General features: G+C 45.5%; 1 protein-coding gene across 3 annotated transcripts in view; it reads left to right on the top strand.

Moving 5' to 3' along the window:
* The window catches only part of met (MET proto-oncogene, receptor tyrosine kinase), a 73,872-nt gene extending 57,285 nt beyond the window's left edge, over window positions 1-16,587 (top strand). Inside the window, exons 13-21 of one of the 3 annotated variants that reach the window (XM_071925522.2) lie at window positions 1,845-1,998; window positions 2,969-3,103; window positions 4,528-4,788; window positions 7,287-7,367; window positions 10,049-10,230; window positions 10,481-10,590; window positions 11,414-11,579; window positions 12,155-12,291; window positions 15,540-16,587. In XM_071925522.2, the coding sequence (XP_071781623.2) occupies window positions 1,845-1,998; window positions 2,969-3,103; window positions 4,528-4,788; window positions 7,287-7,367; window positions 10,049-10,230; window positions 10,481-10,590; window positions 11,414-11,579; window positions 12,155-12,291; window positions 15,540-15,843 (1,530 nt within the window). In that variant the 3' untranslated portion in view covers window positions 15,844-16,587. The remainder of the gene's footprint in view (window positions 1-1,844; window positions 1,999-2,968; window positions 3,104-4,527; window positions 4,789-7,286; window positions 7,368-10,048; window positions 10,231-10,480; window positions 10,591-11,413; window positions 11,580-12,154; window positions 12,292-15,539) is intronic. The other 2 variants (XM_078283129.1, XM_078283128.1) reach the window with 2 other exon arrangements.
* The last annotated feature ends 66 nt before the right edge of the window (window positions 16,588-16,653 follow it).

The raw sequence follows: 16,653 nt of genomic DNA, 5'->3' as shown, positions 1-16,653 counted from the left end.
GTAGAAGTAGACGAGGCAGGTTGAGGGGAAAGTGGGTTCACCAAAAAAGTAAATGACAACACTTCATCACTAAAGAACTCCTGGAATGTATTGATCATCACAGATTGATGAGATCTATCAGACATGAGATCTGCCAGAGGGTCTGAGGGGATTTTGTTTCCTTTAAACCATTTAATAAAACATATATTTTGGGTTAAAGGCTTCACTCTCCATCTTTAGCATGCCTGCTCGCAACAAACAACCCTAAAGACATCCTAATAGGTTATAAGGGGGTTAGAAAGGGAAATGTCAAGCTTCTTAGAGCCTTTATGATACAAACTAATATCAGCTGCTGAGCTGCAGACGTCCTCTTGTGTCCTTAAAGATACGATCCAGCGCTGTGACCGGACCAGACGCTATCTGCCTCATTGCTGTTGACTTGTGAACTGGCCTTCAGGGGAAAGCCTTTATCTCTGGGGAGGGGTCAGTTAATATCCCCTGGCTCCACAAACCTACACACACACACACACACACACACACACACATGCACACACACTGTCCCATCTGCAGCAGCAGACAGCAGAAGAAACCTAATTTCCACCAAACCTAATAACGGCTGAGGCAATATCACTGATGTAATCTGCCCCCCGACTGTGTGTGTGTGTGTGTGTGTGTGTGTGTGTGTGTGTGTGTGTGTGTGCATGTGCGTCTGTGTGGGTGATGATATTGCATACTGTATGTCTGAATTCCAGTTTCATGCCTGTAAAATGCTTGTTTGTGTGTGCAGCATGTGTGCCATGCGTGACACATGTAACATACACAGTGTCAGTCCTCCACATTGCTTCTCTCCTGTTAGCGCTGCAGACTAAGCTTTATTGAATGTTACTCAGTTTTTGTTTTGTTTTTTTTCAGAAATCAAGTTTTTCTCTCTTTTCAGCTGTTTGAGTACTACTACCAGTACGTTTTTTGTTACTGTCTCCTATGTAACACCTATGTCCTATGTGCTAATTTAACATAAAGCCATATTTGATCAGCCATAAATACTTGATGACAGCTGGGGTTATTTTGAGTACATAGAAAAATGGAAATTCCCGCACACACAGGATCACCTCTGCATGAATTGTCCCTATGCAATGAAATCATGCATAACCAATCATGCCTAAATTAGTCTACTACTTTGCTACTACTAATTTAGTTTTTTTCTCAACAAAGTTTAATAATTTTATTATTCAAAGTAGCATAATGTGATCTCACATATTGTGCAGTATGTGTATGAAATGTGGTGATGTGACTAGATGTGATTTTTTGTACTTCAACATGTACTTTGTAATTTATTGTATTGTTTGTGTTGTATTTTATGTCGACCTGCCCTGGGACTGCAGATGGAAATTAGCAAATAGCTATAATCTGGTGCAAAGCATCTTTTCTCTTTTCTGAGATCAATGTTCTCTTTTGCACATGGTCCCTGACAAATAAACTTAATAAACTAAAACTAAACTAAAAATTGGGGGCAGGATGCAGAGGTGATGCTGTGTGTGTCCATGGATTTGGAACCTCAGGGGGAAGTAATTCCCGGAACCACAAAAAAACACAAAGTGGTGTGCCTGTTATTCTTGCTTTTGTACCATATATTTCGTAAAAAATCCATCAACCGGTGCAAGCATCCATCCTGCTGAAGTGTCCATGAGCAAAAAACACTGAATCCCTACCAGCTGTTCTGTAGCTGAGCCTGACCTCTGACCTGTCTGTGGATGGCGGGCATTTGAAAAGAGAATTTCGAGGATCAATAAAGTGTCACATTATTATTAATACTCAGCTCCCTCTCTCTCTGCCCCCCCCCCCCCCCCCCCCCCCCCCCTCTGCAGTGGCGGCAGGCGGACTCCATCAGGCACCTGGGGAAGGTGACTCTGGCCCAGGAGCCGGACTACACCGGTCTGATCGTGGGCTGCGTGTGCGTCAGCCTGCTGCTGCTGCTGCTGGGAACGCTGCTCATGTGGAGGAGGAACAAACACATCGACGGTAAGAGCAGAGGTGTGAGTGTGTGTCGGGGTCAGAGGTCAGTTGTCAGCACATATATATGAGAATATGAGCAAAAATATGAGCGAAAAAAACAATATATGAAGTTATTGAATATATTGGATGTACAAAAATGTGCTCATATTCAAATATTACATATACATAATATAAATATATATGTGTGTGTGCATTTAGTGTATATAGTATAAGTGTATCTCATTGTAGTGCACAATTAATAAGAAAGAATGCTCTATTATTGGTGGGTTGTAAGTTTTTTACAAATTTGTTGAATAAAAATTGTGAATTGACTACAACTCTGGGGTCTCATTATGTGTGTGTGTGTGTGTGTGTGTGTGTGTGCATTGGAATTGGAAGTGGAAGTGTTTTTCCTAACCTGTGTGTGCATGTGTGTGTGTGTGTGTGTGTGTGTGTTAATTCTGCTATGCAAGGCTCTTGTATGGGGGTTGACTGTCTTGTTTTACCTGGTGGGTTTACAGCAGGTGTGTGTGTGTGTGTGTGTGTGTGTGTGTGTGTGTGTGTGTGTGTGTGTGTGGGGCTGATGGTCATATTATGCATTTTGGATGATGGGTGCACTGGTGGAGCGCTTTCCCTTTCTAAGCAATTGTCTCTCTCCCTCTCTCTCTTCCTCTTTTCATCTCACCCCCTCTCTCTTCTCTCTCACCTCTTTCCCTATCTCTCCCTCCTTTTTGCCTCCTTCCCTCACTCTCCTCCCTCCCTCTCTCCGCCTGTCTCTTTCTCCCCCTCTCTCCCTCTCCTTTTTTCTCCACCCCATCCCTCACTCTCTCTTTCTCTTTCCTCTCCCCCCTCCATCCCTTCCTCTCCTCCCTGCCTCTCCCCCTCACCCTCCCTATCAAATTATGCCTCTCTACCTCCCTCTCTTTCTCTCCCTTTTCCCTCCTCATCCCTCCCTCCGTCCACCCCTCCCTCCCTCCATCCCTCCCTCCGTCTCTAGATCTGTCTGAGGTGTGGTATGATGGCCGGGCTCACATCCAGCATCTGGACAGGCTGGCTAACGCGAGGAGCGTCAGCCCCACTAACGAAATGGTTTCCCACGAGTCCGTCGACTATAGAACCACCCTGCTGGAGGGTACGTCAACCAGATACCGCCCCCCTTCTCCCCGGACCCCCTATACCCCACCCCCACCCCCACCCTCCACCTCCCTCCATCCCATCTACCTGCCAGCCTCCCTCCCTATGGGGCTAAACGCTTTACTAGCAGTGCATGCCTTACATGTTCTAACACCTCAAGCCTGAAAGGAATACAGTGAGTTTTGGGGAAATTGGCCCGTTGGTCAAATTACCTGCTAAGTGATGAGAACATAGACACCAGTATCATCCATGTGTCCCCGGTAGATCATTAGCTCCAGTGCTGCATGCTAACACTTTAGCATTCACTGTGATGAGAGATAGTAGGCGACTAGCATTAACCAAAGTAAGATGACTGGCCTTTTAGTAAGAAAAAAGTTGTTCGTTTTTTATGGTCTGTAGATTTATAAATTTTAGATATTAAACATCATTAACTCAATATAGCTGATGTAGCCAGGTTTATTTTTGGAACTATTTCAGGTGAAAAACCGCATATTCATCCGCTGCGCAGTGATTTTTAGCTGCTCACAGTCTCGCTCATTGCCTTCACTTCCTATGGAAACAGGGAAAGTAGTCGCTGCTAGTTCAAATCAGTATGCTATTTTTGTATCATCCTTCATGTCAATTTTACCAATCTCCTATTCAAAAGCCGCATATCATTTAAAATGTATTTACCATTTAGCTTTAGAGCTGCTACAAGTTCTCATTTTCTCTCTTTTGAGATAATGCTAGTCGCCTACTATCACTCAACATAGTGGATGCTAAAGTGTTAGCATGGAGCGCTACAGCGAACGATCTACCAGGGACACATGGATGATTTTGGTGTCTATGTTCTCATCACTTAACAGGTGAGTTGACCAAGAGGCTGATCTCCCAAAAACGTTGTGTATTCCTTTCCACCTGTGGTTTTGTTTCTCTAAGCTCGGGTCCTGAGGGTGTGAGATGGGGGGTTCCTTATATTACCTGATCCTGATGGCCAAAGCAATTTTCCTCCACTAACATGCTAGCTGTAAGGCTTAAGATCTGAGAAGGCAGACTTACTAATGAACTAATGCATGTCCTCAGGGGGAGGGGGGTGCAGGATCAAAGATTTGATTTCTGGCCCTGAAACTCCATAGAAAGTCCAAATTTGAGTTATTCATTCATGTCCGTATATCCTCTCTTTCCTCTCTGCTCTGTTTTAGATAACATTTACATCATTTTACATGCAGGTTCCCTGTATTTTCCTTCCATGCATTTAAAACATCAACAGAAAACAGACTTTATTTTTTTGTTTCTGCAGCTCTCCTAGCCTCCATGACAGTGTCAGGTTGCTCTCTGCCTTTGTAGCTCCCCTTCTCTGATCATGTAACACACCTTGACCTCTGGAGCCCCGCCGTTACAGTCGCTGACCTTTGACCCCCTCCGTCTCTTTCGCCCCTCCAGACCAGGGCGGCGACAGGCCCGAGACGTGCCGCGGGGCTCCTCCCATCTACGGGGGCAACGGGGAGCTGCTGTCCCCCAGGCTGGGGGCGCTGGGTGCTGGGATGGGTCTGGGCGCGGAGGGGGAGCTGGTGTCGCCCCTGCTGATGGCCCCGGTCCACATCGACCCGTCCTGCCTCCACCCGGACCTGCTGAAGGAGGTGCAGCACGTGGTGATCGCCAGGGAGCAGCTGCTGCTCCACCTCAACCAGGTCATCGGCAGAGGTCAGTCACAGGAGGGGTTTCCAAAATATTACATATCACTGAATCTCTCTTTAAGTGATAATCCTGGAAATCTTTGTTGCTCAGCGCTCATTGCTGTGGTGTTTCTGCACTGCATTTCTCACAGATCACCCGTCAATCAAACAGTGTGTCCAGTACTGTGATGACTTTTTCACATATTCAGACACAAAGCATACAGTGGAAGCCATTGTAGTTCTCCTTCATGTATTTGTACTCCATCTATCCCGCATTAGTACCACAGACGCTTCCTTATTCAATGTTACACAGTAGGTCCAAATTAGTATACTGTAAAACAAAACTCTGTCTCTCAACCAACAAGTTGTTCATATCCCCCCACTGCTGTTCATATCCCTCCACTGCTGTTCATATCCCTCCTCTGCTGTTCATATCCCTCCACTGGCTCCCAGTCGCTGCCCGCATCAAGTTCAAGTCCTTGATGCTCGCCTACAAAGCAGCAACCAAACTGGCTCCGACCTACCTGAACTCCCTCATTCAGGTCTACGCTCCCTCCCGCCCACTACGCTCTGCCAAGGAGCGGCGCCTGGTGCTGCCGCCACAACAAGGCCCTAAGTCTCTATCCAGACTCTTCTTCTGTGGTTCCTCAGTTGTGGGACGAGTTACCAAACTCCATTCGATCCACAGAGTCCCTCTCAATCTTTAAGAAAAGGCTAAAGACCCAGCTCTTTAGCGAACACCTTCTCACCTGATGGACTGTGTAATTAAAAAAATAAATAAATAAATAAAAATAAAAATTCTTTATCTGCCTCTATGCACTGCCTCGTAGCACCTATGTCCTGTTGGACCAGAACTTACTCTAGTTGTTCTCTCCTGACTAGATCCTTGCTTGTGTTGTATTAAAATCTCATATGTACGTCGCTTTGGATAAAAGCGTCTGCCAAATGGGAAATTGTAAATTGTAAGTTAGCAGACCATTTCTTGTAACTTCTGACCGCTGTAAGTAAAGGAAAACTTTATTTTTCCAAACAGTTCCTCTTGAGGATGGAGCCAAAGTGGAGCAATACTGTAGTCCAGCAACAATGCAGTAAAAAGTGGGACTAATGTAAAACTATACCAAAGCTAAAGTCACCCACTGAGAGCTTAATTGCCTGCATTATCAAACCACAAGTTTGACATCCAGACATAAAATCACCTTATATTGTGCGGTTTAAGTCGGCCGCTCAGATCAAATTCAACACAGAGCCCGAGAGGAAAAAGACCCGCAACCCCACAATGTCACAAAAACGCCCCCCTCCCCCCCCTCTGCTGAATTATCCCCCCAAGAAAAGAGCCTGGATTTCGAGGCAGGATTTTTAAAGTGGCGTAGGATGATTTGTTCACAGCTAGTATTCCCAGGGTCCATTGTTGGGCGTCGTAATCCAACACCCTCGGCCATCTGCAAGGACGTGATAGGAGAACGCCGCGCTCATTTATTCCTACACCCCTCCCAGTCTGGGGCGAGCCCTCGTGTCTTAAAGAGGAGATATAAGTCAATAAAAAGGCGCAATAACTCAGGCGGGTTGGCGGAGGCTATTAGCTCGGTTTGGGGTATTAATGAATAAACCTTCGTACTGGGTTTCTTGTGTTGGGGGATTTAGTGTGAGGGTGAGAGTAACTTTAGAGAAATTGAATTAGCTCACATGGAAGAGTCAGATGGACCAATGTGCATGTGATCTGTTTTCCATGGACCAATGTGCAAAAAAAGCTTCTGCTGCCACATGAAAGCACCTTGATGCCTCTGCTCCAGACTTAGGTCATTTCAGAGTGTAAACAGAGGAGCAAAATGACTGTTTTCATGAGGTTTCTGGAACCGCAGTGATCATGGACCGATGTTGAGAGAATGGACATGATGCATGTTCGTAATCAGGGTGTTCTTGTCAAGAAGCAGGCCGAGACATAGATGAGGGAACGCTAATTATACAAAATCCAAAAATGGCCCATAATATCTGACTCCAAACTAAACAGGTAATTTAGTTTATGGACTAGATGTGAAAACTGTGCGGTCTAGCGGGTTTGCTTGAGGTCTCCAAGTACATGAAGCGACTGTAGAATAGGCCGTGGAGCAGAAGCTATAATCTAGTAACTTTCTTCTTGGCAGAGGTGAAATTAAGGTGCCATCGCCAAAAAAGAATCAGATTTGGAGCGGCAAATGACACGTCAATGATCACACGCAAAGTGTTAAGTCTTAAGGGTCTGAATGAGCAATTGTACATCCATTAACCTAACCTAACCTCCCTAACACTTTCAAACAAGCCTTGCAATTAAATCATTGGTTTACATGCTAAAGTGGGACTGGTGGGACTGGATTGGGATTGGTGCATCACCTGTACCACTTTCTGAAATGGACTGTTTTCAGAGAAGCTTAGAAATTTGAAAATAAGGATATGAGACAATTGGAGGAGGCATTTACAGGTTTGAACATGAGTTTTTTAACTTACCAATACTGACTCATACTGACTAACGCATCGTGTTGTAACCTGCAGGTCACTTCGGCTGCGTTTTCCATGGAACTCTGCTGGAGCCGGACGGTCAGAAGCAACACTGTGCCGTCAAGTCCCTTAACCGTAAGTAGAAACGCCCTTATGGAGGGATGACACATCATGGTTCCTCACTTTAGAAATGAGTTTCATTTTATGTCTGAATTGAACTGATTTTTTTAAGCTTTATTGATCCTGGGAAGGTTTTCTGCTGAGCATGCACGCTCTTTTCCAGCAACGTCCCGCTTCACATTCATATATTTACACATATTCACACCTGGAGTCTGCCCAGTACAGCCACCAGAGAGTAGCTTCACTGCAGTTTGGGGGTAAAGTGCATTTTATACTTTAATGAAGATAGCGTCTCTGCATGTAAACTGACGCTGTTTAACACATATTTGGGGTTGAAAAGGGTTTCTGCGTAGGTGTTGCGTACTTGCACAAGAATCTCAACTTCGCATTGAGTTAACGCAGAGCACTCTGATTGGCTGACCATAGTCGATCATGACAGCATCCACCTCTTCAAGCCCCACCTGCTCCGACACATCCCATTCCTCCAGCTGCGTTGCTTTAGTCGCATCCATGTTTGTTTTTACCGGTGATTGTCGTCACGTCTGCTTCCTGTTCCTCTCTTCTTCTACGTTTCGTTTTGGTGCGATATGATGGTTTTTTAAACACTGGCACCCTGTGTACGGGATTCCAACAACATGCTACGTGAAGTATAAAAATATAAATATAAGCGCCACTGCGTACTTTACATTTGCGCTTTACATTATGTTTACGTTAAGTTCGACTATAAAATGAGCTTAAAGTGCCTTGCTCAACGGCATTTTGATGGTAGTCGTCGATGGAGAGGAGAGTGTTAGCCCTTCAGAACACACACTCAACTCAACCTACTTCTTGTCCAAACATATTCACATCCGACCGTAATTATTCCAGCCACTGTCATCCTACATCTGTTTAAATCACATAGTTATTGTATGATATCACAACGCCGCAATATCATTATGGAGCTCATCTCATCAGAACGCTCTGCGGCCGAGCGCTGGGGATGATGGTGATGAATGAGCGTCCGATGGCGAGGATGGCATTAGGGTCCTCCCTAATCGTGTAACCTGTCACTTTGACCGGGGAGATTGATGCTGGAGAGATGTGCAGGGAAGCTCCACACGACCCCGAGGAACCCCCCGTCCTCAGCGGGACGGGAGGGGCCCGGCCCACTGGGGTGCCGTCCCCCGGGATTTGAACCCGTTATTGAGTTTAGTGATTTCCCCAAGACTGCCTGCCAGTGTCTTTGTGTTTGTTTTCAGCTCCTTTTTTTTTACATTTGCAAAATCTTTAGCTGATGCTCTTCTCCAGTGCAACCTGTAATGCAACAGTAGAATAATATTCAATTTGTAGATCAAAGGTCAGAGCCCCAGTGTCCAGTCAATAGATATAATAAATATCCCTTTGTCTCCGATGATTGATCATGTATGATAGAGAAAATACAGAAACAAGAGTCAACTCCAGTGGGGCTGCATTTAGTCTATAAATGTCAAAATAATGACAATGCCACCAGAGCCCAAAGTGATTCTTAAAAGGTCTTACTTAGTCTGACCAGCAGCCAAAAAAAATCAAAGTATTCATTTTATAATGATATGAAACAGAGAAAAGCAAGAAAATCTTAGCATTTGTCAAGCTGGAACCAAATACTCCTTAATTTTAAATAAATTACTAAAATGATACATTTTCTGACAATCGACAAATCAACGGATTAATCGACTAATCGTTTCAGCACTAGCCTCCAACTTGGCTAAAACAAAAAAGATATTACTCTTATTAGCTTTTGTCCTAATCTAGGAGGGAATATCCATCCTCCTTGCAGCGATGACGTAATTCTCTTCCCTAACTTTCCAAATCAAAGCACTGAAACCAAATGTCATTTCCCTCAGTCTTTGGGGTCTAACCTCAGTGAAAGGCTAATCAGCTGTTTGCTCCAGGCCTGAAGAGCCTCCAAGTCTAACCAGATTAAAGCAGAGCCAGCGGGGCTAAAGAGCGGCGACACCAGAGGCAGTGATGCAATTGGCAAATGGGAATGTGGTGTAGGTCAGGTCTGGGTGGGGGTGGGGGGTGGTGATGGGATGTGAGGCTGCACCTCACATCCCATCACCTCCTGATTCCCCAAAGGTGGAATGACCTTCCCGCTCCTCTCCGGTCAGGACAGCAGACGCTCCCCGTCTTCCATCATAGTCTGAAATATCATCGTTTTAATAAATACTTTCCAAGAAATACCTCACACCCCCCTCTGCTCCATCTTCCTCCTCTACTTGCTCTAATATCGGCACATAAAGGCATTTTTGAGTTCATCCCATGGGGTTTTGAAAGAGTTTCATAAGACCAAGAGGTTGGAGAATTTTCTTAATTTATAGAGAGCCATGTAATCCTTCAGTTGTCAAGTGAAAACATGAAAATTACTAAAATTGTTCAGTTTTCCAGCTGAGTTTTTCACATGACAACAACAATATGATCTTGTCTGAACTATAAAAATTCCATCTACGTCTATAATTTGACTTTAAATGATCCCTGTGAGGAAACTGTGAAAGTCACAAGTCAAATATTGGTGAGATTCTCTACATGTTCAGTGATGTGGTTTCCCCCCCTCCTCCCTCCTCTAAACTCTCTATCCTCCCTCCTTTCCATCTCCATTTTCTACCTGTGTCCCTTCCTCCCTCCCCCTTCCTTTCCCAACCTCTCCTTCCCTTCCTACCCTTCCTTTCCCCCCCCAGGCATCACAGACCTGGAGGAGGTGTCCCAGTTCCTGAAGGAGGGGATCATCATGAAGGACTTCAGCCACCCCAACGTTCTCTCTCTGCTGGGGATCTGCCTGCCGCCGGAGGGCTCGCCGCTGGTCGTTCTGCCCTACATGAAGCACGGCGACCTGCGCAACTTCATCCGCGACGAGGGACACGTAAGGCAACGCACACCAGACACATGCATGCACAATAAGATTACATTTTAATGATCCCAGTGGGGAAATTTGGGTTGTTATCGCTGCAACTAGTAATAGGATACAGAAAATACCATGGTTGCATCCCGGTAGCTGAATTGATTCATTTTGATAATAATAATACAGTCTTTTTAGTGGGAGTCCAAAAGGAAAATAAGTCCAAATAAGAAGATTTTGTGTGCCAGTCCTCTGACAGCTGTGTGTCCTGCAGAACCCGACGGTGAAGGACCTGATGGGCTTCGGGCTCCAGGTGGCCCGAGGAATGGAGTATCTGGCCAGCAAGAAGTTTGTCCACCGAGACCTGGCTGCCAGGAACTGCATGTGAGTTCACACTGTTCTCTCTGGAGATGTATTATAGAGAGAGAAAAGTACAGTAGAGTTAATTACCATACAGTACAATACAGTAGGGCAGAGTAGGGTGGAATAGAGCAGAATAAAGTAGACTGAAGTAGAATAGAATAGGATAGGATACAAGAGACTAGGGTAGAGGAGAAGTAGAACAAAGTTAAACAGAGTATAATTGAATAGAATAGAGTAAAACGGAGTTAAGTTAAGAAGAGTGGAATAGAATAGAGTAGAATAGAATAGAGATGAATCTGTCTTGTGCATCAAGCGACCCAGCAGTGTGAAACAGACAGCACATCCTGTCTGTCCTATCTGACTCAGGATCTCATACACTATTATCTCATATCTTTTTTTTTTTTGTCATTTTTATCTGCATTTTGTGTTGTTTGTTCTCCACAAAGCATTTATTGACAAAGCTGAAGCTAAAGGAATCCACCATGTGTTTGGAGGACTGACCTGTTAAGTGAGCGAACACATATTTTTGTATCATCCTTCATGTAAATTTTACCAATCTCTGACACAAAAGCTTCATATCATTTAAAATTACTGAGCATTTAGCTACAGAGCTGCTACAAGTTCTCATTTTCTCACTTTTGAGATAATGCTAGTCGCCTGCTATCACTCAACCTAGTGGATGCTAAAGTGTTAGCATGGAGCGCCACAGCGAACGATGTACCAGGGACACATGGATGATTTTGGTGTCTATGTTCTCATCACTGGACGGTTGAACAGTCCCCCCTGTAAACTCACTGTACTCCTTTAAGAGATCTTTGTGAATGAACCCGCCTCTCCCCGGCAGGCTGGATGAGAGCTACACGGTGAAGGTGGCGGACTTCGGCCTGGCCCGGGACGTCTACGATAAAGAGTACTACAGCGTCCACAACAAGAGCGGAGTCAAGCTGCCGGTCAAGTGGATGGCTCTGGAGAGTCTGCAGACGCACAAGTTCACGCCCAAGTCGGACGTGGTGAGGGATCGCTCGCACATACACACTTACACACACATGTTCACTAACACTAAACACTGACGCTAAGGGAAGGATCTGGCGTTTTCTGCCTTTTTTTCAAGATATTGACTAGATGTAGATTTGTTTCCGGAAAATTCTTGAAAGAGGTGAAACTGCATCGGAAACAAGCGGCATGGCAGATTTTCACTTTTTTGAAAGAAAACTAGATTTTAAGACTCGATCCTAGACTAGATAACTTAAGATCAACATTTTTTCAGATCCTCTTTTAGGCCTGACTGTCTATAAATCACACTCTTATCTCTGAGAGGATAAATACTCAATACTTTCACACTCCTTCTGACTGGAGGACAGTGGGAAATATGCTCACACTGCAAAAATGTCCGTCCAAACAAGTAATTTGTTATTTCAGGAATATTAAAGATGTGTCAATGCCTTGAAACAAGTCAGAACAAGGCAAATCACGCCCCAATAGTGTCAAGAAAATCACACTTAATTTAAGAGAGTTTCTGAAACACCACCACTGGCAGAATTATTTTTTTGATTGGACCGTTTGTGTTCCCTCTCTGTTCTCCTAGTGGTCGTTTGGCGTGTTGCTATGGGAACTGATGACCCGCGGAGCCCCGCCCTACTCTGATGTGAACTCCTTCGACATCACCGTGTTCCTGCTGCAGGGGAGGAGGCTGCTGCAGCCCGAGTTCTGCCCCGACGCACTGTGAGCACACACACACACACACACACACACACACACACACACACACATCACACACACTCTCACACACACACACACACACATCACACATACACACACACATACATCACACATACACAAAGACACACTTGAGATCAAACCAAACCTCCTTGATTCAGTGTGAGGACAGGAGGTTTCATTTACACACACACACACACACACACACACACCACACACACAGACACACTCACACACACACAGACACACACACATACATCACACATACACAAAGACACACTTGAGATCAAACCAAACCTCCTTGATTCAGTGTGAGGACAGGAGGTTTCATTTACACACACACACACACACCTCACACACACACACACCTTTTCCCCTGTCCTTCACCTTGTCTAGCAGAGAGCCACAGCTCACTGAGTCTGCTTGGCATGAACACTTGGTACTGTTGGTAGAGCTACACTTAAATACAGTATGGAGAGAGAGAGAGAGAGAGGGAGAGAGAGAGGCCCTCAATGGTCGACTGGCACTAGGAGAGACAGAAAAAAAAGAGAGAGAGAGAGAGGCCCATTAAGCCATAGAGAAGGAGTCTCTCTCTTTCAGCTTGTGGGACTGAAATCAGGAGAGAGCAGTGAGGAAGAGCTATAGAAGCAGTGGAGAGCATAAATAAAAATCACTCAGGTTTGGACAATCCTTCATCCACCATCAGCTCCAAATCCACACTCACAGCTCTTCAGTCCAGCCTGACATCTCACACAGATCTGGGTCAAGCAGCAGTTACGTTTCCTGGTTTGTTTTAGCCTGCCTCGGTGCCAGGTGGGTGGAGCTTACCACACCGGATAACGAGTGTCGCAATGTTAAAGTGGTAATCTGAATCTGAATCCAAATTCCTAGTGTTTTTGGGTTTTTTTTGTTTTGTTTGTTGTTGGGGTTTTTTTTTTGGCGACATCTTTGGTGCTCAGTGCTCATTTCTGTGGTGTTTCCGCACTGCACTTCCCAGAGATCACCTGTCAATCAAACAGTGTGGGCGGGGCTTGGGTTTTGTGTTAGCGAGTTTCTGTAGGTGGCGCTCTATCAATTTTAATCACTTTTTTGTTATATCAGTCGGAAACTGAGAGTAGCACAATGGACATTTATGGCACTATCTGAACTGTCCTGATGCAGTAAACCCCGCCCAACTGGCACTCCAAGTTGTTCAAAACAAACGGCAGGTCTGAGCTCATGCTATCATGCAGCACAGTGCATCTCTGTAGTATCTGAGTCAGAGGGAGCGGGAGGCCGCGCTTCCCAAACTGTAAATTAAACAGACAACAGAGCGAGCGCAGCGGAGGTGATTCACCTCGGCAAACATTCCCGTAATTCTTCACTCCTGATCGTTCACAGGGTGTTTCTGTGATTGCAGACACCTTGAACGTGTGGTACTGGGGAATTTTTCTTCATTTAAACACTGATATGGGCTGTTAAGGCAATATTAGAGAAGTCAAACTCTGACAAGGCAAAGCAAAGAGTTTTGCTGCAAAATGAGAACAAATGATGCCTGCTCTTAACAGAATGATTGCCGATGTGAGTTATTAGCTATTTTAAGACATTTTCCTACCAAATGCTAACATTTCTGAGAATGGAATCACCTATATTTTGGCCTACTGAGTGATGAATTTCAATAATGAAGTAATATTGTTTTTCTAAAAATGCATGTGTAGCATTCTGATAAAGTTGAATACCTCAAGTTGACTCTACTATCGCTCCACTCCAATCAGTTCAGACAAGTTGTCAGGTTCAAGGGGCGGTTAAGAGTTTACAGGTCATTTATTTTCACAAATAAAACACTAAAACACAGAAAGAGCAGAGAAGAAAAATTGTTTAAAAAAAAAACAACCATCTCACCTCTGAACTGAATTAACGAACAGAAATTTGACAGCAGAATTGAGAAATTCAGAACAACAGAAAGTAAATGACAATGGAACTCTACAAGGAGCAAAACAAAAACTAAACGCATTATGTAAAATTAAAGGAAATAAATGAAAATGGACCTAACACAGAAAATGAACTGCAGCTTCCAGACAAAGGATCATACAAGCTCATTTGGAACATTATTGAGCCAACAGCCAATCTGTATCCCTGGGATCAGCCATGCTATAAAATATAAATATATGGGTTGAGATGAGATGAGTAGAGTGTGTTGTGCTCCAGCAGAAAGTACACAACACCCTCAACGAAAAACCACAAACCTTCAACACAGAGTTTTTAGAAAATTAGTTTTCAAAACATCCGCCGTTTAAAATTGAAAATAGACTTATTTTGGTCTTTTTCAGTTTGCATGCCACAGTTTATTGAAAAGGTAATTGGTGAATGTTTTGTTTTGTGACGTTTTAATATTCCTGAAGGATTTCATTCCATGTCCATTTTTAAAACAATAAACTATCACCACATTACTCAATATTTCAATATTTACTACTTGCTAAGCAAAGGTGTAAGTCAGTAAGTATTTTCAATGATAATTTGTGAATTTCATGCCAGCATTCATTTTGTCACGTGCAAAATGTTTTTGTAATGAAAGACTTAATATTTGATTCATAGTAATCCGTTCAATCTAATTTTGCTTACATGCAAGTTGGTGTGACTGAAACATTATTGCCAAAGCAGCAATCTATATGTAATTATTATTATTTATATATCCGACCAAGTTACGATTATTTTGAATCGAAAATATAAAGCTATACTGACATGCAAAGTTAGAGGGCAGTAACTGCAGAGCAAGACAGAGTGAAACTGAGAAAAATGACTTCATTATCTTCATCTTCATTATCTCCTGTCCTGACTGAAGTATTCTTGGTACAGAAGTGGATGATATATAGATGATACATGGGTGTAAGTGGTGATGTCGGTCTCTGTCCTGACTTCTGTCCTCTCCTCTCCCCTCTCCTCTCCTCTCCTCCTTTTCTCCTCTCCTCTCCTCTACTCTCCTCTCCTCCCCTCTCCTCTCCTCTCCTCCTTTTCTCCTCCCCTCTCCTCTCCTCTCCTCTCCTCTCCTCTCCCCTCCTCTCCTCTCCTCCTTTTCTCCTCTCCTCTCCTCTACTCTCCTCTCCTCTCCTCTCCTCCTCCTCTCCTCTCCTCTCCTCTCCTCTCCTCTCTCCTCTCCTCTCCCCTCTCCTCTCCTCTCCTCTCCTCTCCTCCTCCTCCTCCTCTCCTCTCCTCCTCCTCTCCTCTCCTCTCTTCTCCTCTCCTCTCCTCCTCCTCCTCCTCTCCTCCTCCTCCAGCTACACGGTGATGGTGGAGTGCTGGCATCCCAAGCCGGAGCGGCGGCCCTCCTTCTCGGAGCTGGTGTCGCGCATCTCCGCCATCTTCTCCAGCTTCAGCGGCGAGCACTACGTCCTGCTCAACACCACCTACGTCAACATCGACAAGATGAGCCCCTACCCCCCCTTCCTCACCTCCTCCTCCACCTCCACCTCCTCCTCCTCCTCCTCCTCCTCCTCCTCCTCCTCCTCCGTCCCCTCCACCTCCACCTCCCTGCCCTCCCCCTCGCACATCGGCCGCCTGGAGCGAGACTGCTGCACCTGAGAGGGCAAAACCGAGGGGAGGAGGAGAAAAAAAGACTCAGAGAGAGAGAAAGAGCGAGAGAAGATGAAGGTGAGGTGATGAAGACTCGGGGGGGGGGGGGGGGGGGGGACTACTGTATGTACTTGCCAAACACTGGACGTTGTATGCTGAGGAAAAACAAGACCGTTTTCGGAACACTAACTGTCGACTCAATGTACATAGACCGACCTTTGACCTTCTCGAGCATCGCCGAATGACCGGCGGCCTCCGTGAACTACAGGGGCCGACCTTACCGACTTCACCCCCCCCGCTTCGAAAGAGACGCGCCGCCGACCTTTGACCTCTCATCGACCTCTCATCGACCCCCCGGGGAGCGCGAGGTCAGCCCCTTCCTGCGTCTCCTACAAGACAATTACAAGGCACAGGAACGCCTCCTCAAAAGACAAAGCCACCGTCTCAGAAGCACAATGCGGTTCACCCAACACCCCGACTGCTGCACCCACATCGCGTGTTCGTGTTTCCGTTCTTCTCTGGGTGGCATGCGCTTCGATACGCGGATCTAGGCGACGTTAATGTGAATGTTCGACAAATGGCCATGTATTGTGAAGAGCGGAAAATCAGTCACGCCTCCGCGCTCGACCCGCCGCTGAACGCCACCCTCGCATGTCCCGCTCCTGCACTCAGACTGAATGAAGCCTGCTTTGTTATTAAGCTAGATTTCGATGCCCCAGGTGAGTAAGCCGAGGCACGGCAGGGGGTCCTCGCTGGCAGGTGATGGGGGGAGGAGGGGCGGAGGAGGGGCGGAGGAGGGGCGGGGGGGGTGAAAAGACC

This window comes from Centroberyx gerrardi, chromosome 4 (assembly GCF_048128805.1).
Source record: "Centroberyx gerrardi isolate f3 chromosome 4, fCenGer3.hap1.cur.20231027, whole genome shotgun sequence".
In the NCBI taxonomy this organism is placed as follows: domain Eukaryota; kingdom Metazoa; phylum Chordata; class Actinopteri; order Beryciformes; family Berycidae; genus Centroberyx; species Centroberyx gerrardi.
The sequence above is the reverse complement of the archived record's forward strand: the minus strand, read 5'-3'. Positions and strand labels throughout refer to the sequence as shown.